The 27,500-nt window shown below is 46.2% G+C and overlaps 1 protein-coding gene across 2 annotated transcripts in view; it reads right to left on the bottom strand.

Annotated features, from left to right (window-relative positions):
* The window catches only part of LOC128703605 (uncharacterized), a 76,819-nt gene that overhangs the window by 41,487 nt on the left and 7,832 nt on the right, over positions 1-27,500 (bottom strand). The window contains exons 4-7 of one of the 2 annotated variants that reach the window (XM_070101194.1): positions 15,169-15,292; positions 4,088-4,249; positions 3,347-3,397; positions 414-562 (exon numbers count right to left, since the gene is read on the bottom strand). In XM_070101194.1, the coding sequence (XP_069957295.1) occupies positions 414-562; positions 3,347-3,397; positions 4,088-4,249; positions 15,169-15,292 (486 nt within the window). The remainder of the gene's footprint in view (positions 1-413; positions 563-3,346; positions 3,398-4,087; positions 4,250-15,168; positions 15,293-27,500) is intronic. The other variant, XM_070101195.1, reaches the window with a different exon arrangement.

Raw genomic sequence — 27,500 nt, 5'->3', positions numbered from 1 at the left:
TGTGAGCAAAGTAACATATATGAAGGGGTTCAGGGAAACCGGCAGGCCGGACTTGAGTCCTGGATACGGGAAGTACAGTGCCTGCACTCTGAAGGAGGGGTGTTAATGTTGCAGTTTAAAAACTGTAGTGTAAAGCACCCTTCTGGCAAGACAGTGATGGAGTGAATGATGGAAGTTTTTCTTTTTCGGGCCACCCTGCCTTGGTGGGAAATGGCCGATGTGTTAATAAAAAAAAATAAAAAAAAATTCAGGCCGAGGCTGAACCTTTGGTCTGGAACCGGACCACATGGGGGGGGGGCGCTGATCCCCTCAAACCCCCTCTTATTGAAATCGTGTCAAGATTATATTAAGAGTACACAGCCCCTCTCTAGTGTTGAGTACTTCCTGAAAGAAGAGTACTTGCGGGTACTTACACAGCCTGGGCAGTCTGATCGTCCCGGACACTGTCGACACAGACGGGAAGTATCAGTGCCGTGGGTCCCAGATTAGTGATGTTCTCTACTGTCCAGTTCACCACGTCTCCCAGACGGGCAGTCAGGGTGATGATGTCGCTTAGTGACATCTGTGGTAGTTGTTTAAGGCTTAGTGAAGCTGGCTATCTCTCTCTCTCTCTCTCTCTCTCTCTCTCTCTCTCTCTCTCTCTCTCTCTCTCTCTCTCTCACTCTCTCTCAGCATGTTGTACACACATTCTGGTACAATTGCACATGCTTAAATACATACACATACACACAATAATACGTACACGGCCAACACTTACACATACAACAATACGCAGCATCATGCAAGGAAATACAATGTTGTAAAACACTTTCATCGTAAAAATCTGTAAAAAACTTACATATTTCTATAAAAATTAGGGGTCCACCTCTGGTGTAAATTGTGGGACCCACAGCCTCGGAGAAGTGGATAAAAAGACTTCCAGGAAGACTGAAGTGGATAAAAAGACTTCCAGGAAGAATATTTGGATTTCTTCCTGAAGCCGTTTGAATATTCCACTTCCCCTACCACCCCATCTTCTCATTCTTTTTTACCAATTGGAATATTTTGTTATATAATATGGTACAGAAGATTTAAGAGATACGTTGTTGATATAAAGATGATATATATAGTACATGAGAGGTTAGAGATAAATGTCTAGTATGTATTGTTACGTGTTTGACACTAATTATAATGCGAAAATCTCATCCAGCTCCTCAAAACTGGGGAGTGTGTCCAAAATACAGCAGGCATTACCCCTCTGAACAGCAGCGCTGAGTCGCTGGAACAGAAAACTAGCTGCCCTGGGATCTCTAGTTACCCTGATGAGTCTTTTGCCTAAGCTCCTTAAGGAACTTAGATGCAGTCTTTCCCCATGAGCCAAGGGTCTCTGAGCCTATGGGAACAAACATATAATGATGGGCAAGTTCTCCATATTTTCTAGACTTTTGTGACTCCCTGAAGCTGGCAGCTGCCCCTCCTTCCTCCCTGGTGTATTGGAGATAGGTATCAGCCAAGGTAGATGCACATGTATAGTCCCACACCACCTGCTTCCCATCTGTCCAGGCTTGAAGGGTGATACCATCTGGACGCTTCTGGCTGCCATCAGATCTGCATAGTTGGGGTGGCTCCCTTACTGCTGGGCATCCAGCTGTTGTGAGGCTCCTCTTGATAATGTTATTAACCTCCTCATGTCTTGCAATCTTTCCCTCGGATTTACGGCACACAAGACCATGGTACCCGAATCGGTCTGCTGCTTCACTGCCGCAAATACACCTGTGTTCGGCGAGAATAGGGGCGGCAAGTCGAAGGGCAACACCGATGCGGATGGTCTGTGGGTCGAGGCGTGTACTAAGGCCGGAGTTGGGAACAGCCAACAACAAGTCCCCTGCATGAGGAGCTCTCACTGCCAGGAGGGGGGCTGTATCCTTCCCTGACACACTCTGAATCATTGTTGAGGCTATATTCTCCGCTATTGGACCATCCCAGTGCAACTGTGTGTAGTTGTTGGGGGCAGCAGGTCTGGTTTCAGAGCCCGTTAGATTATCCCAGATCATGGCTCCGTCAACGAACTTCTGGTCATAGACTCCAATCTTGTCCCTAAGATGTTCAGGGAGAATCGCTGCTACCAGCCCTCTGGATACAACTCATGAGGACAGGAAAGCAGGTAGTGCAGTCTGTGATGACTTGCGGACACCAATACCACCCAGTCTGACTGGAAGTGTAGCTTGGTTCCTCTGCCTCAGGATACTGTCATTTCATGCAGTATTGGGTTATTATATCAAGGTGCACATCTTAGGAAATATGTAAACAAAATTATACAAGTATAATAGATACATTGTGAAAATTATAGAGCAGAAAGTATTGCCACCTGAGATGGTGCACCTCTCCACCTGCTCCTGCTTAGACCTTTCCACCTTGGTTATGGTTATAATGATGCGTATGGCAACACTTTTAGTGACATTACATGCAGATAATAAGAAATGTTAGTAGTGTACACTGAGTTTATGTGGTAACACTGCTGGTGGTGTTTATATATGTGGTAACACTGCTGGTGGTGTTTATATATGTGGTAACACTGTTGGTGGTGTTTATATATGTGGTAACACTGCTGGTGGTGTTTATATATGTGGTAACACTGTTGGTGGTGTTTATATATGTGGTAACACTGCTGATGGTGTTTATATATGTGGTAACACTGTTGGTGGTGTTTATATATGTGGTAACACTGCTGATGGTGTTTATATATGTGGTAACACTGTTGGTGGTGTTTATATATGTGGTAACACTGCTGGTGGTGTTTATATATGTGGTAACACTGTTGGTGGTGTTTATATATGTGGTAACACTGCTGGTGGTGTTTATATATGTGGTAACACTGCTGATGGTGTTTATATATGTGGTAACACTGTTGGTGGTGTTTATATATGTGGTAACACTGCTGGTGGTGTTTATATATGTGGTAACACTGTTGGTGGTGTTTATATATGTGGTAATACTGTTGGTGGTGTTTATATATGTGGTAATACTGTTGGTGGTATTTATATATGTGGTAACACTGCTGGTGGTGTTTATATATATATGGTAACATTGCTGGTGGTGTTTATATATGTGGTAACACTGCTGGTGGTGTTTATATATATATGGTAACATTGCTGGTGGTGTTTATATATGTGGTAACACTGGTGAGGTGGTTTTATATATATATATATATATATATATATATATATATATATATATATATATATATATATAGATAGATAGATAGATAGATAGATAGATAGATATTAATTTTGATAACAATAATAATAATAATAATAATAATAATAATGGTAATGTTGATCATGCGGATATTATAAACATCGTCTACCTCACAGTTAGGAGTTGTGGCCACACCTGCGGTCGACATCACCTTAAGACACTGCAAACAACAGGTTAACATGAGAATACAGGACAGAAGGAGCACTGCAGGAGGCGTACTGGCCCGTGCTAGGCAGGTCCAAGTCGCCTACTGACTGGTTAAGGTTGGTTAATAGTCAGGAATACTTTCATACCTAAAGTAGTGATTAAGGTAAACTGTGAGTGTATGTACTCTGAGAGGCATTCACCTCAGTGTATACACACACACACAATAATATTGAATATTTCAAGTTAGAGAAACAAGCCAGTAATTACAGTACAGTGTGAACACAATATTGTGAACACAATACTCTCAAGGGAACGTTCACTGACGTCAGTCATTCCTTTTGTTTCATTATATTTTCACATTCAGGCCATTAGCAATTTTTGGTTCGTTTAAAAGACCTAAAAATACTCTATACAGGTTTTTCTAATTTTCCTAAAATACCAGAAATCAACATTTCGAGACTGACCCAAATATTAATTATATATATTGACACGAAGCGAGATTCTTATTTTTTTTTTTTAAGAAATTTTTGCAAAATTCAGAAATTTGCAAATATTCATTGAGAAATGCAATCAACGAGACCTGTCTCAGACCGGGCCTCGGGGAAATTGATCCCCGAAACCCTCTCCAGGTATATTCCAGGTATCAGTCGAACCCCTCACCCCCCGCCATGACTGACCAATCACAAAGACAAGTTGTACTTACGCTGTTGATGTTGTTCTTGGCCATACTGATGGCCTGGGCGGAAGTCTGGTTGATGATCAGCAATCTGTTAAGTTCGTCCAGCATTCTCTGTGGCACTCTGCCAGTAGCTGTGTCCAGCAGTTTAGTGATTTGTGACTGATTGGCTGTCATCAGCAGGGCTGGCTGTGGGTGAGAGACAGAGATGTAGTGTGTGTATGAGCAGGACTGGCTGTGGGTGAGAGACAGAGATGTAGTGTGTGTATGAGCAGGACTGGCTGTGGGTGAGAGACAGAGATGTAGTGTGTATGAGCAGGACTGGCTGTGGGTGAGAGACAGAGATGTAGTGTGTATGAGCAGGGCTGGCTGTGGGTGAGAGACAGAGATGTAGTGTGTATGAGCAGGACTGGCTGTGGGTGAGAGACAGAGATGTAGTGTGTATGAGCAGGACTGGCTGTGGGTGAGAGACAGAGATGTAGTGTGTATGAGCAGGACTGGCTGTGGGTGAGAGACAGAGATGTAGTGTGTATGAGCAGGAGGCTGTGGGTGAGAGACAGAGATGTCGTGTGTGTATGAGCAGGACTGGCTGTGGGTGACAGAGAGACAGAGATGTAGTGTGTGTATGAGCAGGACTGGCTGTGGGTGAGAGACAGAGATGTAGTGTGTATGAGCAGGGCTGGCTGTGGGTGAGAGACAGAGAGATGTAGTGTGTATGAGCAGGACTGGCTGTGGGTGAGAGACAGAGATGTAGTGTGTATGAGCAGGACTGGCTGTGGGTGAGAGACAGAGATGTAGTGTGTGTATGAGCAGGACTGGCTGTGGGTGAGAGACAGAGATGTAGTGTGTGTATGAGCAGGACTGGCTGTGGGTGAGAGACAGAGATGTAGTGTGTATGAGCAGGACTGGCTGTGGGTGAGGGACAGAGATGTAGTGTGTATGAGCAGGACTGGCTGTGGGTGAGAGACAGAGATGTAGTGTGTGTATGAGCAGGACTGGCTGTGGGTGAGAGACAGAGATGTAGTGTGTGTATGAGCAGGACTGGCTGTGGGTGAGAGACAGAGATGTAGTGTGTGTATGAGCAGGACTGGCTGTGGGTGAGAGACAGAGATGTAGTGTGTATGAGCAGGACTGGCTGTGGGTGAGAGACAGAGATGTAGTGTGTGTATGAGCAGGACTGGCTGTGGGTGAGAGACAGAGATGTAGTGTGTGTATGAGCAGGGCTGGCTGTGGGTGAGAGACAGAGATGTAGTGTGTGTATGAGCAGGACTGGCTGTGGGTGGGGGACAGAGATGTAGTGTGTGTATGAGCAGGACTGGCTGTGGGTGAGAGACAGAGATGTAGTGTGTGTATGAGCAGGACTGGCTGTGGGTGAGAGACAGAGATGTAGTGTGTGTATGAGCAGGGCTGGCTGTGGGTGAGAGACAGAGATGTAGTGTGTGTATGAGCAGGACTGGCTGTGGGTGAGAGACAGAGATGTAGTGTGTATGAGCAGGACTGGCTGTGGGTGAGAGACAGAGATGTAGTGTGTGTATGAGCAGGACTGGCTGTGGGTGAGAGACAGAGATGTAGTGTGTGTATGAGCAGGGCTGGCTGTGGGTGAGAGACAGAGATGTAGTGTGTGTATGAGCAGGACTGGCTGTGGGTGAGAGACAGAGATGTAGTGTGTATGAGCAGGACTGGCTGTGGGTGAGAGACAGAGATGTAGTGTGTGTATGAGCAGGACTGGCTGTGGGTGAGGGACAGAGATGTAGTGTGTGTATGAGCAGGACTGGCTGTGGGTGAGAGACAGAGATGTAGTGTGTGTATGAGCAGGACTGGCTGTGGGTGAGAGACAGAGATGTAGTGTGTGTATGAGCAGGACTGGCTGTGGGTGAGAGACAGAGATGTAGTGTGTGTATGAGCAGGGCTGGCTGTGGGTGAGAGACAGAGATGTAGTGTGTGTATGAGCAGGACTGGCTGTGGGTGAGAGACAGAGATGTAGTGTGTGTATGAGCAGGACTGGCTGTGGGTGAGAGACAGAGATGTAGTGTGTGTATGAGCAGGACTGGCTGTGGGTGAGGGACAGAGATGTAGTGTGTGTATGAGCAGGACTGGCTGTGGGTGAGAGACAGAGATGTAGTGTGTATGAGCAGGACTGGCTGTGGGTGAGAGACAGAGATGTAGTGTGTGTATGAGCAGGACTGGCTGTGGGTGAGAGACAGAGATGTAGTGTGTGTATGAGCAGGACTGGCTGTGGGTGAGAGACAGAGATGTAGTGTGTGTATGAGCAGGACTGGCTGTGGGTGAGAGACAGAGATGTAGTGTGTATGAGCAGGACTGGCTGTGGGTGAGAGACAGAGATGTAGTGTGTATGAGCAGGACTGGCTGTGGGTGAGAGACAGAGATGTAGTGTGTGTATGAGCAGGACTGGCTGTGGGTGAGGGACAGAGATGTAGTGTGTGTATGAGCAGGACTGGCTGTGGGTGAGAGACAGAGATGTAGTGTGTGTATGAGCAGGACTGGCTGTGGGTGAGAGACAGAGATGTAGTGTGTGTATGAGCAGGACTGGCTGTGGGTGAGAGACAGAGATGTAGTGTGTATGAGCAGGACTGGCTGTGGGTGAGAGACAGAGATGTAGTGTGTATGAGCAGGACTGGCTGTGGGTGAGAGACAGAGATGTAGTGTGTGTATGAGCAGGGCTGGCTGTGGGTGAGAGACAGAGATGTAGTGTGTGTATGAGCAGGACTGGCTGTGGGTGAGAGACAGAGATGTAGTGTGTGTATGAGCAGGGCTGGCTGTGGGTGAGAGACAGAGATGTAGTGTGTGTATGAGCAGGGCTGGCTGTGGGTGAGAGACAGAGATGTAGTGTGTATGAGCAGGGCTGGCTGTGGGTGAGAGACAGAGATGTAGTGTGTGAGCAGGACTGGCTGTGGGTGAGACAGAGATGTAGTGTGTGTATGAGCAGGACGGGCTGTGGGTGAGGGACAGAGATGTAGTGTGTGTATGAGCAGGGCTGGCTGTGGGTGAGAGACAGAGATGTAGTGTGTATGAGCAGGACTGGCTGTGGGTGAGAGACAGAGATGTAGTGTGTGTATGAGCAGGACTGGCTGTGGGTGAGAGACAGAGATGTAGTGTGTATGAGCAGGACTGGCTGTGGGTGAGAGACAGAGATGTAGTGTGTGTATGAGCAGGACTGGCTGTGGGTGAGAGACAGAGATGTAGTGTGTGTATGAGCAGGACTGGCTGTGGGTGAGGGACAGAGATGTAGTGTGTGTATGAGCAGGACTGGCTGTGGGTGAGGGACAGAGATGTAGTGTGTGTATGAGCAGGACTGGCTGTGGGTGAGAGACAGAGATGTAGTGTGTGTATGAGCAGGACTGGCTGTGGGTGAGAGACAGAGATGTAGTGTGTGTATGAGCAGGACTGGCTGTGGGTGAGAGACAGAGATGTAGTGTGTGTATGAGCAGGACTGGCTGTGGGTGAGGGACAGAGATGTAGTGTGTATGAGCAGGACTGGCTGTGGGTGTGGGACAGAGATGTAGTGTGTGTATGAGCAGGACTGGCTGTGGGTGAGAGACAGAGATGTAGTGTGTGTATGAGCAGGACTGGCTGTGGGTGAGAGACAGAGATGTAGTGTGTATGAGCAGGACTGGCTGTGGGTGAGAGACAGAGATGTAGTGTGTGTATGAGCAGGACTGGCTGTGGGTGAGAGACAGAGATGTAGTGTGTGTATGAGCAGGACTGGCTGTGGGTGAGAGACAGAGATGTAGTGTGTGTATGAGCAGGACTGGCTGTGGGTGAGAGACAGAGATGTAGTGTGTGTATGAGCAGGACTGGCTGTGGGTGAGAGACAGAGATGTAGTGTGTATGAGCAGGACTGGCTGTGGGTGAGAGACAGAGATGTAGTGTGTGTATGAGCAGGACTGGCTGTGGGTGAGAGACAGAGATGTAGTGTGTATGAGCAGGACTGGCTGTGGGTGAGGGACAGAGATGTAGTGTGTGTATGAGCAGGACTGGCTGTGGGTGTGGGACAGAAGAGATGTAGTGTGTGTATGAGCAGGACTGGCTGAGGGTGAGAGACAGAGATGTAGTGTGTGTATGAGCAGGACTGGCTGTGGGTGAGAGACAGAGATGTAGTGTGTGTATGAGCAGGACTGGCTGTGGGTGAGAGACAGAGATGTAGTGTGTATGAGCAGGACTGGCTGTGGGTGAGAGACAGAGATGTAGTGTGTGTATGAGCAGGACTGGCTGTGGGTGAGAGACAGAGATGTAGTGTGTATGAGCAGGACTGGCTGTGGGTGAGAGACAGAGATGTAGTGTGTGTATGAGCAGGACTGGCTGTGGGTGAGAGACAGAGATGTAGTGTGTGTATGAGCAGGACTGGCTGTGGGTGAGAGACAGAGATGTAGTGTGTGTATGAGCAGGACTGGCTGTGGGTGAGAGACAGAGATGTAGTGTGTGTATGAGCAGGACTGGCTGTGGGTGAGGGACAGAGATGTAGTGTGTATGAGCAGGACTGGCTGTGGGTGAGGGACAGAGATGTAGTGTGTATGAGCAGGACTGGCTGTGGGTGAGGGACAGAGATGTAGTGTGTATGAGCAGGACTGGCTGTGGGTGAGAGACAGAGATGTAGTGTGTGTATGAGCAGGACTGGCTGTGGGTGAGTGTGTGTATGACAGAGATGTAGTGTGTGTATGAGCAGGACTGGCTGTGGGTGAGAGACAGAGATGTAGTGTGTATGAGCAGGACTGGCTGTGGGTGAGAGACAGAGATGTAGTGTGTGTATGAGCAGGACTGGCTGTGGGTGAGAGACAGAGATGTAGTGTGTGTATGAGCAGGACTGGCTGTGGGTGAGAGACAGAGATGTAGTGTGTGAGCAGGACTGGCTGTGGGTGAGAGACAGAGATGAGCAGGACTGGCTGTGGGTGAGAGACAGAGATGTAGTGTGTGTATGAGCAGGACTGGCTGTGGGTGAGAGACAGAGATGTAGTGTGTATGAGCAGGACTGGCTGTGGGTGAGAGACAGAGATGTAGTGTGTGTATGAGCAGGACTGGCTGTGGGTGAGAGACAGAGATGTAGTGTGTGTATGAGCAGGACTGGCTGTGGGTGAGAGACAGAGATGTAGTGTGTGTATGAGCAGGACTGGCTGTGGGTGAGAGACAGAGATGTAGTGTGTGTATGAGCAGGACTGGCTGTGGGTGAGAGACAGAGATGTAGTGTGTGTATGAGCAGGACTGGCTGTGGGTGAGAGACAGAGATGTAGTGTGTGTATGAGCAGGACTGGCTGTGGGTGAGAGACAGAGATGTAGTGTGTGTATGAGCAGGACTGGCTGTGGGTGAGAGACAGAGATGTAGTGTGTGTATGAGCAGGACTGGCTGTGGGTGAGAGACAGAGATGTAGTGTGTGTATGAGCAGGACTGGCTGTGGGTGAGAGACAGAGATGTAGTGTGTGTATGAGCAGGACTGGCTGTGGGTGAGAGACAGAGATGTAGTGTGTGTATGAGCAGGACTGGCTGTGGGTGAGAGACAGAGATGTAGTGTCTGTGTGCCTGTGTGTAAGTATGCCTGTGTGTATGTATGCCTGTGTGTATGTGTGTCTGCGTGTATGTGTGTCTGTGTGTATGTATGCCTGTGTGTATGTATGCCTGTGTGTATGTGTGTCTGTGTGTATGTATGCCTGTGTGTATGTGTGTCTGCGTGTATGTGTGTCTGTGTGTATGTGTGCCTGTGTGTATGTATGCCTGTGTGTATGTGTGTCTGCGTGTATGTGTGTCTGTGTGTATGTATGCCTGTGTGTATGTATGCCTGTGTGTATGTGTGCTTGTGTGTATGTGTGTCTGTGTGTATGTATGCCTGTGTGTATGTGTGCCTGTGTGTATGTATGCCTGTGTGTATGTGTGTCTGTGTGTATGTGTGTCTGTGTGTATGTGTGTCTGTGTGTATGTATGCCTGTGTGTATGTATGCCTGTGTGTATGTGTGTCTGTGTGTATGTATGCCTGTGTGTATGTGTGTCTGCGTGTATGTGTGTCTGTGTGTATGTATGCCTGTGTGTATGTGTGCCTGTGTGTATGTGTGTCTGCGTGTATGTGTGTCTGTGTGTATGTATGCCTGTGTGTATGTGTGTCTGTGTGTATGTGTGTCTGCGTGTATGTGTGTCTGTGTGTATGTGTGTCTGTGTGTATGTGTGTCTGTGTGTATGTGTGTCTGTGTGTATGTGTGTCTGTGTGTATGTGTGTCTGTGTGTATGTGTGTCTGTGTGTATGTGTGTCTGTGTGTATGTGTGTCTGCGTGTATGTGTGTCTGCGTGTATGTGTGTCTGCGTGTATGTGTGTCTGTGTGTATGTGTGTCTGTGTGTATGTGTGTCTGTGTGTATGTGTGTCTGCGTGTATGTGTGTCTGTGTGTATGTGTGTCTGTGTGTATGTGTGTCTGTGTGTATGTGTGTCTGTGTGTATGTGTGTCTGTGTGTATGTATGCCTGTGTGTATGTGTGTCTGTGTGTATGTGTGTCTGTGTGTATGTGTGTCTGCGTGTATGTGTGTCTGTGTGTATGTGTGTCTGTGTGTATGTGTGTCTGTGTGTATGTGTGTCTGTGTGTATGTGTGTCTGTGTGTATGTGTGTCTGTGTGTATGTGTGTCTGTGTGTATGTGTGTCTGTGTGTATGTGTGTCTGTGTGTATGTGTGTCTGTGTGTATGTGTGTCTGTGTGTATGTGTGTCTGTGTGTATGTGTGTCTGCGTGTATGTGTGTCTGTGTGTATGTGTGTCTGTGTGTATGTGTGTCTGTGTGTATGTGTGTCTGTGTGTATGTGTGTCTGTGTGTATGTAACAGGCAGTTCAGGCAGAAGGTGTGTCCAGGCAGATGTGCGCAGGTATGTGTTCAGCAGCGTGGCAATCAGGCATGTGATGTAGTGCATGTGTTCAGGTATGCAAGGTTCAGGTGTATGTGTGTGTCCAGTGGGATGTGTCTCAGGCAGCGTAAGTTCAGGCAGTATGCGTTCAGGTGTACTGCAGAACCAGGGCAGCAAACCAGGCATGTAACCAGGCAGATGGTGTTCAGGTATGTGTGTTCAGGTATGTGTTCAGGCAAGGTGTCTGTGTGTATGTATGCTCAGGTGTATGTGTAGTTCAGGGTGTATAGGTGTCCAGGTGTATGTGTGTTCAGGTGTATGTGTTCAGGTATGTGTGTTCAGGTGTATGTGTCTGTGTGTATGTATGCTCAGGTGTATGTGTGTCTGTGTGTATGTGTCTCATGCGTATGTGTGTCTGTGTGTATGTGTGTTCATGTGTATGTGTGTTCAGGTGTATGTGCGTTCAGGTGTGTGTGTTCAGGTATAGGTGTTCAGGTGTGTTGCATGCTCAGGGTGTATGTGTTCAGTGTATGGTGTGTCTGTGTGTATGGAAATAGCAATATAATAAATTTGGGAACATTTAATGTGGTCAGGATAACCTTACTATCTGTCTGCTTCCCCAGTTTTGTCTCTCTTCCTGTCGACTCATAGCACTAAACACTCACAGCACCAGTCACACCCACAACACCAGTCACACCCACAACACCAGTCACACCCACAACACCAGTCACACCCACAACACCAGTCACACCCACAACACCAGTCACACCCACAACACCAGTCACACCCACAACACCAGTCACACCCACAACACCAGTCACACCCACAACACCAGTCACACCCACAACACCAGTCACACCCACAGCACCAGTCACACCCACAGCACCAGTCACACCCACAACAATTAGCCACACACACAACAACAGTCACACCCACAACACCAGTCACACCCACAACACCAGTCACACCCACACCACCAGTCACACCCACACCACCAGTCACACCCACACCACCAGTCACACCCACAACACCAGTCACACCCACAGCACCAGTCACACCCACAGCACCAGTCACACCCACAGCACCAGTCACACCCACAACACCAGTCACACCCACAGCACCAGTCACACCCACAGCACCAGTCACAGCCACAGCACCAGTCACACCCACAGCACCAGTCACACCCACAACACCAGTCACACCCACAGCACCAGTCACACCCACAGCACCAGTCACACCCACAGCACCAGTCACACCCACAACACCAGTCACACCCACAGCACCAGTCACACCCACAGCACCAGTCACAGCCCCAGCACCAGTCACACCCAACACCAGTCACACCTACAGCACCAGTCACACCCACAGCACCAGTCACACCTACAGCATCAGTCACACCCACAGCACCAGTCACACCCACAGCACCAGTCACACCCACAGCACCAGTCACACCCACAAACACCAGTCACACCCACAGCACCAGTCACAGCCACAGCACCAGTCACACCCACAGCACCAGTCACACCTGCACCAGTCACACCCACAGCACCAGTCACACCCACAGCAATTGGTCACACCTACAGTACCAGTCACAGCCACAGCACCAGTCACACCCACAACACCAGTCACACCCACAGCACCAGTCACACCCACAGCACCAGTCACACCCACAGCACCAGTCACACCCACAGCACCAGTCACAGCCCACAACACCAGCTCACACCCACAGCACCAGCCACAGCCACACCAGTCACACCCACAGCACCAGTCACACCCACAGCACAGTCACACCCACAGCATCAGTCACACCTACAGCACCAGCCACACCCACAGCACCAGTCACACCTACAACACCAGTCACACCCACAGCAATTCAGCCACAGCCACAGCACCAGTCACACCCACAGCACCAGTCACACCCACAACACCAGTCACACCCACAGCACCAGTCACACCCACAGCACCAGTCACCCACAGCACCAGTCACAGCCACAGCACCAGTCACACCCACAACACCAGTCACAATTTACAGCACCAGTCACACCCACAGCAATAACAATAATACACAATACACATACAGCACCAGTCACACCTACAGCATCAGTCACACCCACAGCACCAGTCACAACCCACCAGCACCAGTCACACCCACAACACCGTCACACCCACAGCACCAGTCACAGCCACAGCACCAGTCACACCCACAGCATCAGTCACAATCTACAACACCAGTCACACCCACACAGCACCAGTCACAGCCACAGCACCAGTCACAATAATTCCACAACACCAGTCACACCCACAGCACCAGTCACACCCACAGCACCAGTCACACCCACAGCACCAGTCACACCCACAGCACCAGTCACACCCACAGCACCAGTCACAGCCACAGCACCAGTCACACCCACAACACCAGTCACACCCACAGCACCAGTCACACCCACAGCACCAGTCACACCCACAGCACCAGTCACACCCACAGCACCAGTCACACCCACAGCACCAGTCACACCCACAGCATCAGTCACACCCACAGCACCAGTCACAGCCACAGCACCAGTCACAACTCCACAGCACCAGTCACACCCACAGTGCACCAGTCACAATTCCACAGCAACTGGGGGTCACACCTCCACAGCACCAGTCACACTCCACAGCACCAGCCACACCCACAGCACCAGTCCCAGCCACCGCACCAGTCACACCCACAGCACCAGTCACACCCACAGCACCAGTCACACCCACAGCACCAGTCACACCCACAGCACCAGTCACACCCACAGCATCAGTCACACCCACAGCACCAGTCACACCCACAGCACCAGTCACACCCACAGCACCAGTCACACCCACAGCACCAGTCACACCCACAGCACCAGTCACACCCACAGCACCAGTCACACCCACAGCACCAGTCACACCCACAGCACCAGTCACACCCAGCATCAGTCACACCCACAGCACCAGTCACACCCACAGCACCACAGTCACACCCAGAGCACCAGTCACACCCACAGTGCACCAGTCACACCCACAGCACCAGTGTCACACCTACACCACAAGACAGTCACACCTACACCACAAGACAGTCACACCTACACCACAAGACAGTCACACCTACACCACAAGACAGTCACACCTACACCACAAGACAGTCACACCTACACCACAAGACAGTCACACCTACACCACAAGACAGACACAGCCACAGCACCAGTCACACCCACAGCAATTCAGTCACACCCACAGCACCAGTCACACCTACACCAGTCACACCTACAGCACCAGTCACACCCACAGCACCAGCCACAATCACAGCACCAGTCACACCCACAGCACCAGTCACACCCACAGCACCAGTCACACCTACAGCACCAGTCACACCGCCAGCACCAGTCACACCTCACAGTACCAGTCACACCCACAGCACCAGTCACACCCACAGCACCAGTCACACCCACAGCAGCAGCTGGGCAACTCCACAGCACCAGTCACACCCACAGCACCAGTCACACCCACAGCACCAGTCACACCCACAGCACCAGTCACACTCCACAGCACCAGTCACACTCACAGCACCAGTCACACCTACAGCATCAGTCACACCCACAGCACCAGTCACACCCACAGCACCAGTCACACCCACAGCACTTCAGTCACACCCACAGCACCAGTCACAACCCCACAGCACCAGTCACACCTACAGCAACCAGTCACACCTACAGCACCAGTCACACCCACAGCACCAGTCACACCCACAGCACCAGTCACACCCACAGCATCAGTCACACCCACAGCACCAGTCACACCCACAGCACCAGTCACACCCACAGCACCAGTCACACCCACAGCACCAGTCACACCCACAACCCCAGTCACACCCCACAGCACCAGTCACACCCACAGCACAAGTCAGCACCTACAGATCAACACACCCACAGCACCAGTCACAGCACAGCACCAGTCACACCCACAGCACCAGTCACAACTCACACAGCAGCAGTCACACCCACAGCATCAGTCACACCCACAGCACCAGTCACACACAGCACCAGTCACAGCCACAGCACCAGTCATACCTACAGCACTAGTGTCAAGCACCCACAGCACCAGTCACACCCACAGCACCAGTCACACCCACAACACCAGTCACACCCACAGCACCAGTCACACCCACAGCACCAGTCACACCCACAGCACCAGTCACACCCACAGCACCACTCACACCCACAGCACCACTCACAGCCACAGGAAGAGTTACATGGTACATACACTAATCTCTCTCCAGCCATCCTGTGGTATCTGCGCCAGCATCTGGGCCGCTGTGGCGTTGGCAAAACTCCTTTTGGTGAACCATTGCTTGACATTGGCTGTCATGTTGCTAAACCTCTGTGACCTGTAGACATAGGTACCTCAGTAACTGAGCCTCTGTGACCTGTTGACATAGGTACCTCAGTAACTTCTAAGAAACTAAGTAGAACAATCGTTGCTTATTTAAAGAAAGACACCTAATTAACTTCTAAGAAAGGTTGAAGTTTGAGTTGTTCCCATGAACAGATCTGCCGGGACTTGCTACTCATTTCTGCAACATTGCAAGCTCCTGATGATGTGTTGATTGCAACACGAAAGGCCTCGAGCTATCTTTCAACTTCCCCTGTAGTTATTTTGTACCAGGAAATAATGTGAGGGAGGTGAGAAGGGGGAGGGGAGGGGAGGGGAGAGGAGGGGAGGGGGAGTCATGCAAGAGGACAGAGAGAGGGGAGGGGGAAATCGAAGGGGAAGTAGAGAGACATTTACAGGGTGGTTTACTGAGGGAAGGAAGAGGTTACCTGGAGGTTATTCCGGGGATCAACGCCCCCGCGGCCCGGTCCATGACCAGGCCTCCCGATGGATCAGGGCCTGATCAACTAGGCTGTTACTGCTGGCCGCACGCAGTCCAACGTACGAGCCACAGCCCGGCTGATCCGGCACCCCCCTTTAGGTATCTGTCCAGCCTTTTGGGCAGCCAGGGTTTTGAAGGCACCCGGGGGTCTTGAAGGCACCCAGGGGTTTTAAGGGAAGAGGGTTTTGAATACAGGGGGTCTTGAAGGCAGCCAGGGGTCTTAAGGCACCCAGGGTCTTAAGGCAGCCGGGGGTTTTGGGAAGGGGCCCCAGAGGTCTTAAGGGGCCCCAGGGGTTTTGGGCAGCCGGGGGTTTTGGGCGCCGGGGGTCTTAAGGCACCCGGGGCCCAAGGGCCGGGGCTTTTTGGAATTCCCCAATGCTTGATGGGAGGGTTGAACAGCCGGGCCCGGACACTTATGGTTTTTCCCCCTGGGGTACCGGGGTGGCGCTTTTTATTTTTTATTGGGGTTTTTTGCACGTCTGAGTTCCCCCAGGGGGGGGGGGCAGGAATTAGGTTGGGCCCCGGGGTGGGGGGGGGGGGAATGGGAGGTGTTTAAGGGTGGGGGTTTTTAAAAGGGGGAGGGGGGGGGGGGGGAGGGGGGGGGGGAGGAGGGGGGGGGGGGGGAATTTAGAAAAACATAGAGACAGCCCCCAGACAACATGAAAAAATTTTTCCCAAGTTTTTATGCCCTTTGTTTCCTTCTCTCTCTCTCTCTCTTCTCTTTTCTCTCCTCTCTCTCTCTCTCTCTCTCCTCTTTTTTTTTTTTCATATATATATATATATATATATATATATATATATATATATATATAATATATTATTTATATATATATAAACTTTTTTGGTAATTTTTTTGGCCCCAAGAACAAATGAAACCAAGATACAAATTTAAGGTCAGTATCTTGAGAAAAATAGAAAAATTTTTAAAAAAAGGGGGAAGCCCCAAACCCCGAGGATTATACAGCGCCTGGGAGGGATGTGGAAGGTTTTCCGGGGTTTAAATTTTCCGGGGAACTGGAGCACAGACCCAAATTCCCTTTAAATCAAGACCCCCCTCACCAACATAAAGGGAATTTTTTCCTGGGGGGAAAAAAGAATATAAAAAATTTCCCAGGATAATTTTAAAAAACAAAAAGGGTCGGGAACTTCGGTTTCAGAAATTAAAGTGCTGAGAAATGTAGGAAGTCTCCAGAGTAAGGGACACTCACTGCTTAAAGAGAAGCGTACCATCTTACTCTCAGATCCTGAAGCATGGAGCATACCACCCTTCACTGATTATTATTATTATTATTATTATTATTATTATTATTATTACAAAGGGTGTGGGTTATATACCATTCTGAGAGTGAAAAAATAGAGCATTATGGTTCAACTCTGTGCATAATTTTCATCTGTGGCTCTGTGTGGTCTCCATCTGCGCTGTCTGTTCCTCTGAGTATCTCTCACATCGTGACCAAGTCTCCCCTATCCTCCGGCTCTCTAACCTCGTTAGCCTGAGCTCCTTGACTCCCTCTCTCAAACATCTGAATGTGAGAAATTTCTCATTTTACACCCCCAAAATGCCTCCCCACTGCCACAATCCTTCCCCCCTCCCCCCTCAGGGGTCATGACTCACCATGACCCGGCAATTACCAGTTCGTGTCAAGGTCAGTGGTTGGTTCCCCCACGAAAAGTCTTAAGATTTAAAAAGTTATCCTGTTAGTTACGACGGTACTTTTTTAAAGTTATTTTTTTTTTTAAAAAGTTAGACGGTTTTTACCTTTAAGGTTTTTTCCCTGTTAGTTGACGGATTTTAATTATCCGTTAGTTACGACGGTACTTTGTTATCCTGTTATTTTGCGACGGTAAAGTATTGTAGTAAAGGGGAAGAAAATTTAAAAAAAATTGTATGGTAGAAGGGATAGTTAGGGGGTGGTGGTGGTAGTATGTATTAGTAAGGGAATAGTTTTGGAAATGTTAAAAGGGGGAAAAAAATTAGTTAAGGGGGGGGAGGAGGGGGAAAGGGGAAGAAGGAGGGGGAGGGGAAAGAGGAGAAGGAAAAGAGGGGAAAGAGAAAGAGAGAGAGAGAAGAGAGGGGGGTCAAATCTTCACGGGATCAGTTTTATAAAAACCATTTAAAAACCTTTACCACCAGAACCCCCGGGGGGTTGTTTTTAAGTGTGGTTGGGGGGTCAGTCACCCCCTGGGGCCTTTCACTGGTCGCTACTAGGTTCACTCTCCCTGCTTTATGAGCCTTGTCATACCTCTTCTTAAAGCTATGTGTGGATCCTGCCTCCACCAAATCACTCTCCAGATTGTCCCACTTCCTGACAACTCTATGGCTGAAGAAATACTTCCTAACATCCCTCTGTGTGTGTGTGTGAGTGTGTGTGTGTGTCTGTGTGAGTGTGTGTGTGTGTGTGTGTGTGTACTCACCTAGTACTCACCTAGTTGAGGTTGCAGGGGTCGAGTCCGAGCTCCTGGCCCCGCCTCTTCACTGATCGCTACTAGGTCACTCTCCCTGAGCCGTGAGCTTTATCATACCTCTGCTTAAAGCTATGTATGGATCCTGCCTCCACTATATCGCTTCCCAAACTATTCCACTTACTGACTACTCTGTGGCTGAAGAAATACTTCCTAACATCCCTGTGATTCATCTGTGTCTTCAGCTTCCAACTGTGTCCCCTTGTTACTGTGTCCAATCTCTGGAACATCCTGTCTTTGTCCACCTTGTCAATTCCTCTCAGTATTTTGTATGTCGTTATCATGTCCCCCCTATCTCTCCTGTCCTCCAGTGTCGTCAGGTTGATTTCCCTTAACCTCTCCTCGTAGGACATACCTCTTAGCTCTGGGACTAGTCTTGTTGCAAACCTTTGCACTTTCTCTAGTTTCTTCACGTGCTTGGCTAGGTGTGGGTTCCAAACTGGTGCCGCATACTCCAATATGGGCCTAACGTACACGGCGTACAGGGTCCTGAATGATTCCTTATTAAGATGTCGGAATGCTGTTCTGAGGTTTGCTAGGCGCCCATATGCTGCAGCAGTTATTTGGTTGATGTGCGCTTCAGGAGATGTGCCTGGTGTTATACTCACCCCAAGATCTTTTTCCTTGAGTGAGGTTTGTAGTCTCTGACCCCCTAGACTGTACTCCGTCTGCGGTCTTCTTTGCCCTTCCCCAATCTTCATGACTTTGCACTTGGTGGGATTGAACTCCAGGAGCCAATTGCTGGACCAGGTCTGCAGCCTGTCCAGATTCCTTTGTAGTTCTGCCTGGTCTTCGATCGAGTGAATTCTTCTCATCAACTTCACGTCATCTGCAAACAGGGACACCTCAGAGTCTATTCCTTCCGTCATGTCGTTCACAAATACCAGAAACAGCACTGGTCCTAGGACTGACCCCTGCGGGACCCCGCTGGTCACAGGTGCCCACTCTGACACCTCGCCACGTACCATGACTCGCTGCTGTCTTCCTGACAAGTATTCCCTGATCCATTGTAGTGCCTTCCCTGTTATCCCTGCTTGGTCCTCCAGTTTTTGCACAAATCTCTTGTGTGGAACTGTGTCAAACGCCTTCTTGCAGTCCAAGAAAATGCAATCCACCCACCCCTCTCTCTCTCTTGTCTTACTGCTGTCACCATGTCATAGAACTCCAGTAGGTTTGTGACACAGGATTTCCCGTCCCTGAAACCATGTTGGCTGCTGTTGATGAGATCGTTCCTTTCTAGGTGTTCCACCACTCTTCTCCTGATAATCTTCTCCATGATTTTGCATACTATACATGTCAGTGACACTGGTCTGTAGTTTAATGCTTCATGTCTGTCTCCTTTTTTAAAGATTGGGACTACATTTGCTGTCTTCCATGCCTCAGGCAATCTCCCTGTTTCGATAGATGTATTGAATATTGTTGTTAGGGGTACACATAGCGCCTCTGCTCCCTCTCTCAATACCCATGGGGAGATGTTATCTGGCCCCATTGCCTTTGAGGTATCTAGCTCACTCAGAAGCCTCTTCACTTCTTCCTCGGTTGTGTGCACTGTGTCCAGCACATGGTGGTGTGCCCCACCTCTCCGTCTTTCTGGAGCCCCTTCTGTCTCCTCTGTGAACACTTCTTTGAATCTCTTGTTGAGTTCTTCACATACTTCACGGTCATTTCTTGTTGTCTCTCCTCCTTCCTTCCTTAGCCTGATTACCTGGTCCTTGACTGTTGTTTTCCTCCTGATGTGGCTGTACAACAGTTTCGGGTCAGATTTGGCTTTCGCTGCTATGTCATTTTCATATTGTCTTTGGGCCTCCCTTCTTATCTGTGCATATTCGTTTCTGGCTCTACGACTGTTCTCCTTATTCTCCTGGGTCCTTTGCCTTCTATATTTCTTCCATTCCCTAGCACACTTGGTTTTTGCCTCCCTGCACCTTTGGGTAAACCATGGGCTCATCCTGGCTTTTACATTATTCATGTTACCCTTGGGTACAAACCTCTCCTCAGCCTCCTTGCATTTTGTTGCTACATATTCCATCATTTCATTAACTGGCTTCCCTGCCAGTTCTCTGTCCCACTGAACCCCGTTCAGGTAGTTCCTCATTCCTGTGTAGTCCCCTTTCTTGTAGTTTGGCTTCATTCGTCCTGGCCTTCCTGCTTCTCCCTCCACTTGTAGCTCTACTGTGTATTCGAAGCTTAAAACCACATGGTCACTGGCCCCAAGGGGTCTTTCATATGTGATGTCCTCGAAATCTGCACTACTCAAGGTGAATACTAAGTCCAGCCTTGCTGGTTCATCCTCTCCTCTCTCTCTTGTAGTATCCCTTACGTGTTGGCACATGAAGTTTTCCAGTACCACCTCCATCATCTTAGCCCTCCATGTATCTTGGCCCCCATGTGGGTCCAAGTTCTCCCAATCGATCTCCTTGTGGTTAAAGTCACCCATGATCAGGAGCTTTGCCCTGCATGCATGAGCTCTTCTGGCCACTCTAGCCAGTGTATCAACCATCGCTCTATTGCTCTATTGTGTGTGTGTGTGTGTGTGTGTGTGTGTGTGTGTGTGTGTGTGTGTGTGTGTGTGTGTGTGTGTGTGTGTGTGTGTGTGTGTGTGTGTGTGTGTGTGTGTGTGTGTGTCTGTGTACGTAAAATCAATATAAGATCTTGTCTACACTGGGATTACAAATGTCTATGTACGCGCTCCAGGATTAACGAGGACATGATATTGTGTGTACTGACATTAAAATTATGTTTATGTTTTTCACAGTATTATCTACATTATTACCTTGTATATCATGGGAAAAAAAGATCCTCCCACGAAGCCATTTGTATTATTAATTATATCTTTCTTTTTCTTTTTCTTTCTTGTGATGTTGAGGATTTTCGACCTTCCGTCCAATAGTTACAAGGGTGACGAAGTTATTGTAAGTATGTGGGATGTCAGGAAGTACTTCTTCAGCCTCAGGGAGGGAAGAAAGTGGTATTCTACTGCAACTACCATTACTGCCACAACTACCATTACTGCCAATACTACCATTACTGCCACAACTACCATTACTGCCACTACTACCATTACTGCCACTACTACCATTACTGCCAATACTACCATTACTGCCACAACTACCATTACTGCCACAACTACCATTACTGCCACAACTACCATTACTACCACTACTACCATTACTGCCAATACTACCATTACTGCCACAACTACCATTACTGCCACAACTACCATTACTGCCACTACTACCATTACTGCCAATACTACCATTACTGCCACAACTACCATTAGTGCCACAACTACCATTACTGCCACTACTACCATTACTGCCACTACTACCATTACTGCCACTACTACCATTACTGCCACAACTACCATTACTGCCACAACTACCATTACTGCCACTACTACCATTACTGCCACTACTACCATTACTGCCACTACTACCATTACTTCCACAACTACCATTACTGCCACTACTACCATTACTGCCACTACTACCATTACTGCCACTACTACCATTACTGCCACTACTACCATTACTGCCACAACTACCATTACTGCCACTACTACCATTACTGCCAATACTACCATTACTGCCACTACTACCATTACTGCCACAACTACCATTACTGCCACTACAACCCACTACTACCATCACTAACACTACTACCATTACTTCCACTACTACCATTACTGCCACTACTACCATTACTGCCAATACTACCATTACTGCCACTACAACCATTACTGCCACAACTACCATTACTGCCAATACTACCATGCCACAACTACTTACTGCACTACTACCATTACTGCCACAACTACCATTACTGCCACTACTACCATTAATGCCACTACTACCATTACTGCCAATACTACCATTACTGCCACTACTACCATTACTGCCATTACTACCATTACTGCCAATACTACCATTACTGCCGCTACTACCATTACTGCCAATACTACCATTACTGCCACTACTACCATTACTGCCACAACTACCATTACTGCCACTACAACCATTACTGCCACTACTACCATTACTGCCACAACTACCATTACTGCCACTACTACCATTACTGCCACTACTACCATTACTGCCAATACTACCATTACTGCCACTACTACCATTACTGCCACTACTACCACTACTGCCACTACTACCATTACTGCCAATACTACCATTACTGCAACTACTACCATTACTGCCACTACTACCATTACTGCCACTACTACCATTACTGCCAATACTACCATTACTGCCACTACTACCATTACTGCCACAACTACCATTACTGCCACTACTACCATTACTGCCACTACTACCATTACTGCCACTACTACCATTACTGCCACTACTACCATTACTGCCACTACTACCATTACTGCCATTACTACCATTACTACCATAACTACCATTACTGCCATTACTACCATTACTGCCATTACTACCATTACTACCATTACTACCATTACTGCCATTACTACCATTACTACCATTACTACCATTACTACCATTACTACCATTACTACCATTACTACCATTACTGCCATTACTACCATTACTACCATTACTACCATTACTGCCATTACTACCATTACTACCATTACTACCATTACTGCCATTACTACCATTACTACCATTACTACCATTACTACCATTACTACCATTACTGCCATTACTACCATTACTGCCACTACTACCATTACTACCACTACTACCACTACTACCATTACTGCCACTACTACCATTACTGCCACTACTACCATTACTACCACTACTACCACTACTACCATTACTGCCACTACTACCATTACTGCCACTACTACCATTACTACCACTACTACCATTACTACCACTACTACCATTACTACAACTACCATTACTGCCACTACTACCATTACTGCCACTACTACCATTACTGCCACTACTACCATTACTGCCACTACTACCATTACTGCCACTACTACCATTACTGCCACTACTACCATTACTGCCACTACTACCATTACTGCCACTACTACCATTACTACAACTACCATTACTGCCACTACTAACATTACTGCCACTACTACCATTACTGCCACTACTACCATTACTACAACTATCATTACTGCCACTACTACCATTACTGCCACTACTACCATTACTGCCACTACTACCATTACTGCCACTACTACCATTACTGCCACTACTACCATTACTGCCACTACTACCATTACTACAACTACCATTACCGCCACTACTACCATTACTGCCACTACTACCATTACTGCCACTACTACCATTACCGCCACTACTACCATTACTGCCACTACTACCATTACTGCCACTACTACCATTACTGCCACTACTACCATTACTGCCACTACTACCATTACTGCCACTACTACCATTACTGCCACTACTACCATTACTGCAACTACTACCATTACTGCCACTACTACCATTACTGCCACTACTACCATTACTGCCACTACTACCATTACTGCCACTACTACCATTACTACAACTACTACCATTACTGCCACTACTACCATTACTGTCACTACTACCATTGCCTCCACTACTACCATTACTGCAACTACTACCATTACTGCCACTACTACCATTACTGCAACTACTACCATTACTGCCACTACTACCATTACTGCAACTACTACCATTACTGCCACTACTACCATTACTGCAACTACTACCATTACTACAACTACCATTACTGCCACTACTACCATTACTGCAACTACTAACATTACTACAACTACCATTACTACAACTACCATTACTACAACTACTAACATTACTACAACATTATTGCATCTATTTACTATTATTGTTACTACTACTATTACGTTACTATTGCATTATTATTGCTACATTACTATAGAGTTACTATTATTTATTATTATAACTATTATTACTACATTACAATATTATTTATTTATTGGCATATTACATTATTGGCTTATTATTGCTACTTTACTATTTACATGTTATTTATTATTATATATTACATTTACATTTATTATTACATTATACATATTGTTATTTACGATATTGGAGCATTACGAGCATATTATTTATTATTATTATTGTAATTATTATTATTATTGGCATTATACTATTACTGCTACTATTACTATTACTTGTTACTTCATTACTATTATTACATTTACTAATATTATTGCCACTACTTATTACTGTTATATACTGCTACTTATTATTGCAATTCATACTATTATTGTTACTTTGATTTATTACTGCATTTCATTACTATTATTTGCATTCAGCAACTACTATTGTTTACATTATGTAATTTACTACTATTAGATACAACTACTATTACTACTACTATTACATAATCACTATTATTGTAATTCAATACCATTACTACAACTACCATTACTACAAATACTAACATTACTGCAACTACTACCGTTACTACAACTACTACCATTACTGCCACTACTACCATTACTACAACTAACATTACTGCCACTACTACCATTACTACAACTACCATTACTATAACTACTACCATTACTATCATTACTGCCACTGCCATTACTACAACTACTACTACTACCATTACTGCCATTACTACAACTACTACCATTACTACAATTACTACCATTACTGCCACTACTACAACTACTACCATTACTACAACTACTACCATCACTGCCACTACTACCATTACTACCACTAATACTATTACCACCATCACTACAACTACTACTACCACTACTACTACTACTACTACCATCACTACCATTACTTTCATTGCTACCATCACTACCACTACTACCATCACTACCACTAATACCATTACGTTACTATTACTATTATTTTGTTACTGGCTTCACTACTATTACTGCAACTACTAATTATTACGTTACTCATTACCATTAGCTACAACTGGCTACCATTATTGCAATTCATTACTATTAATGTTACTTCATTACTATCACTGCCACTACTAACATTATTGCCACTTAATACTATTATTAACTACTATTACTGTTACTACCATTACGTTACTACTACTATTACTGTTAATTACTACTATTACTGCTAATTACTACCATTACTACAATTCATTACCATTACTGGTTAATTATTTACCATTACTGCCACTACTACCATATTGCACTATTACTATTACTGCTACTACTACTTATTAATAAAACATTACTAATATTATTGTTTCTACTTTACTAACATATTGTATCCATTACTATTATTGTTACTACACATATTGCACCATACTATTGTTACTATTACTATATTAATTATTACGCATATTATAATTCAATATTATTTATTATTACTATTTACTACACTGTTACATATTACTTATCATACTATCGTTAATATTTAAACTATTACTATTATTTATCAGCACTTATTATATTTACTAATACTTACTTCATTATTATTACTATCATTACTATTATTACTATCATATCACTTACTATTATCATTACTACTATTACTTATTATTTACTAACTTTATTATTACAATTCACTATTAATATAATTCACTACTATTAATACATATTGCTACTACATACATAATTCACTACACACATACTACATATTACAATTCATTACTATTAAGCATAATTCATTACTACATACGTTACTTCACAATATTATTGTTACTATTATTTAAAGCATAAAAGCATTTGACTACTATTACGTTATCATTACTATTATTGTTACTACATTTATTGTTTCTCTACTATTACTATTATTGTAATTACTACTATTATTGTTACTACTACTTATTATTGTAAATTGGCTACTATTATTGCTACTACTACTATTATTGGTAAATTGGCTACTATTGGCTTACAACATCTATTATTATTTATTATTATTATGTCACTACCACTGCTGCCATTACTACCATCGCTACCACTGCCATCACTAAAACTACTACCATTACTATCACTGCTACCATTGCTACCACTGCTACCACTACCATTACTACCATCACTACCATTACTACCATCGCTATCACTACTATCATCACTACCACTACTACCATAACTACCACTACTACCATTACTACCATCACTACCACTACCACCATTACTACCATCACTACTACTACCATCACTACCACTACTACCATCACTACCACTACTACCATCACTAACTCTACTACAATTACTTCCACTACTACCATTTTTACCATCACTACCACTGCTACCATTACTACCATCGATACCACTACCATCACTAAAACTACTACCATTACTATCACTGCTACCATTACCATTACTACCATCACTACCACTACTACCATCACTACCACTACCATTACTTCCACTACCATTACTACAACTACTACCATTACTATCATTACTGCCACTGCCATTACTACAACTACTACCATTACTACAATTACTACCATTACTGCCACTACTACAACTACTACCATTACTACAACTACTACCATTACTGCCACTACTACCATTACTAAAGCTACTTCCATTACTGCCACTACCATTACTACAACTACCATTACTACAACTACTACTATTACTGCAACTACTACCATTACTACAACTACTACCATTACTACAACCACCATCGCTGCCACTACTACCGTCACTGCCACTACTACCATTACTACAACTACCATCACTGCCACTACCATTACTACAACTACCATCACTGCCACTACCATTACTACAACTACCATCACTGCCAGTACTCCCATTACAACTACTACCATCACTACCACTACTACCATCACTACCACTACTACCATCACTAACACTACTACCATTACTTCCACTACTACCATTTTTACCATCACTACCACTGCTACCATTACTACCATCGATACCACTACCATCACTAAAACTACTACCATTACTATCACTGCTACCATTACTACCACTGCTACCACTACCATTACTACCATCACTACCACTACTACCATCACTAACACTACTACCATTACTTCCACTACTACCATTACTACCACTACTACCATCGCTAACACTACTACCATTACTTCCACTACTACCATTACTACCATCACTACCATTACTACCATGGCTACCACTACTACCATTACTACAACTTCTAACATCACTGCCACTACTACCATTACTACAACTACCATCACTGCCACTACCATTACTACAACTACTACCATCACTGCCAGTACTCCCATTACTACAACTACTACCATCACTGCCACTACTACCATTACTACAACTACCATTACTGCAACTACTACCACT

Source organism: Cherax quadricarinatus, chromosome 76 (genome assembly GCF_038502225.1).
Source record: "Cherax quadricarinatus isolate ZL_2023a chromosome 76, ASM3850222v1, whole genome shotgun sequence".
In the NCBI taxonomy this organism is placed as follows: domain Eukaryota; kingdom Metazoa; phylum Arthropoda; class Malacostraca; order Decapoda; family Parastacidae; genus Cherax; species Cherax quadricarinatus.
This window is presented reverse-complemented; position numbering and strand designations above follow the sequence as displayed.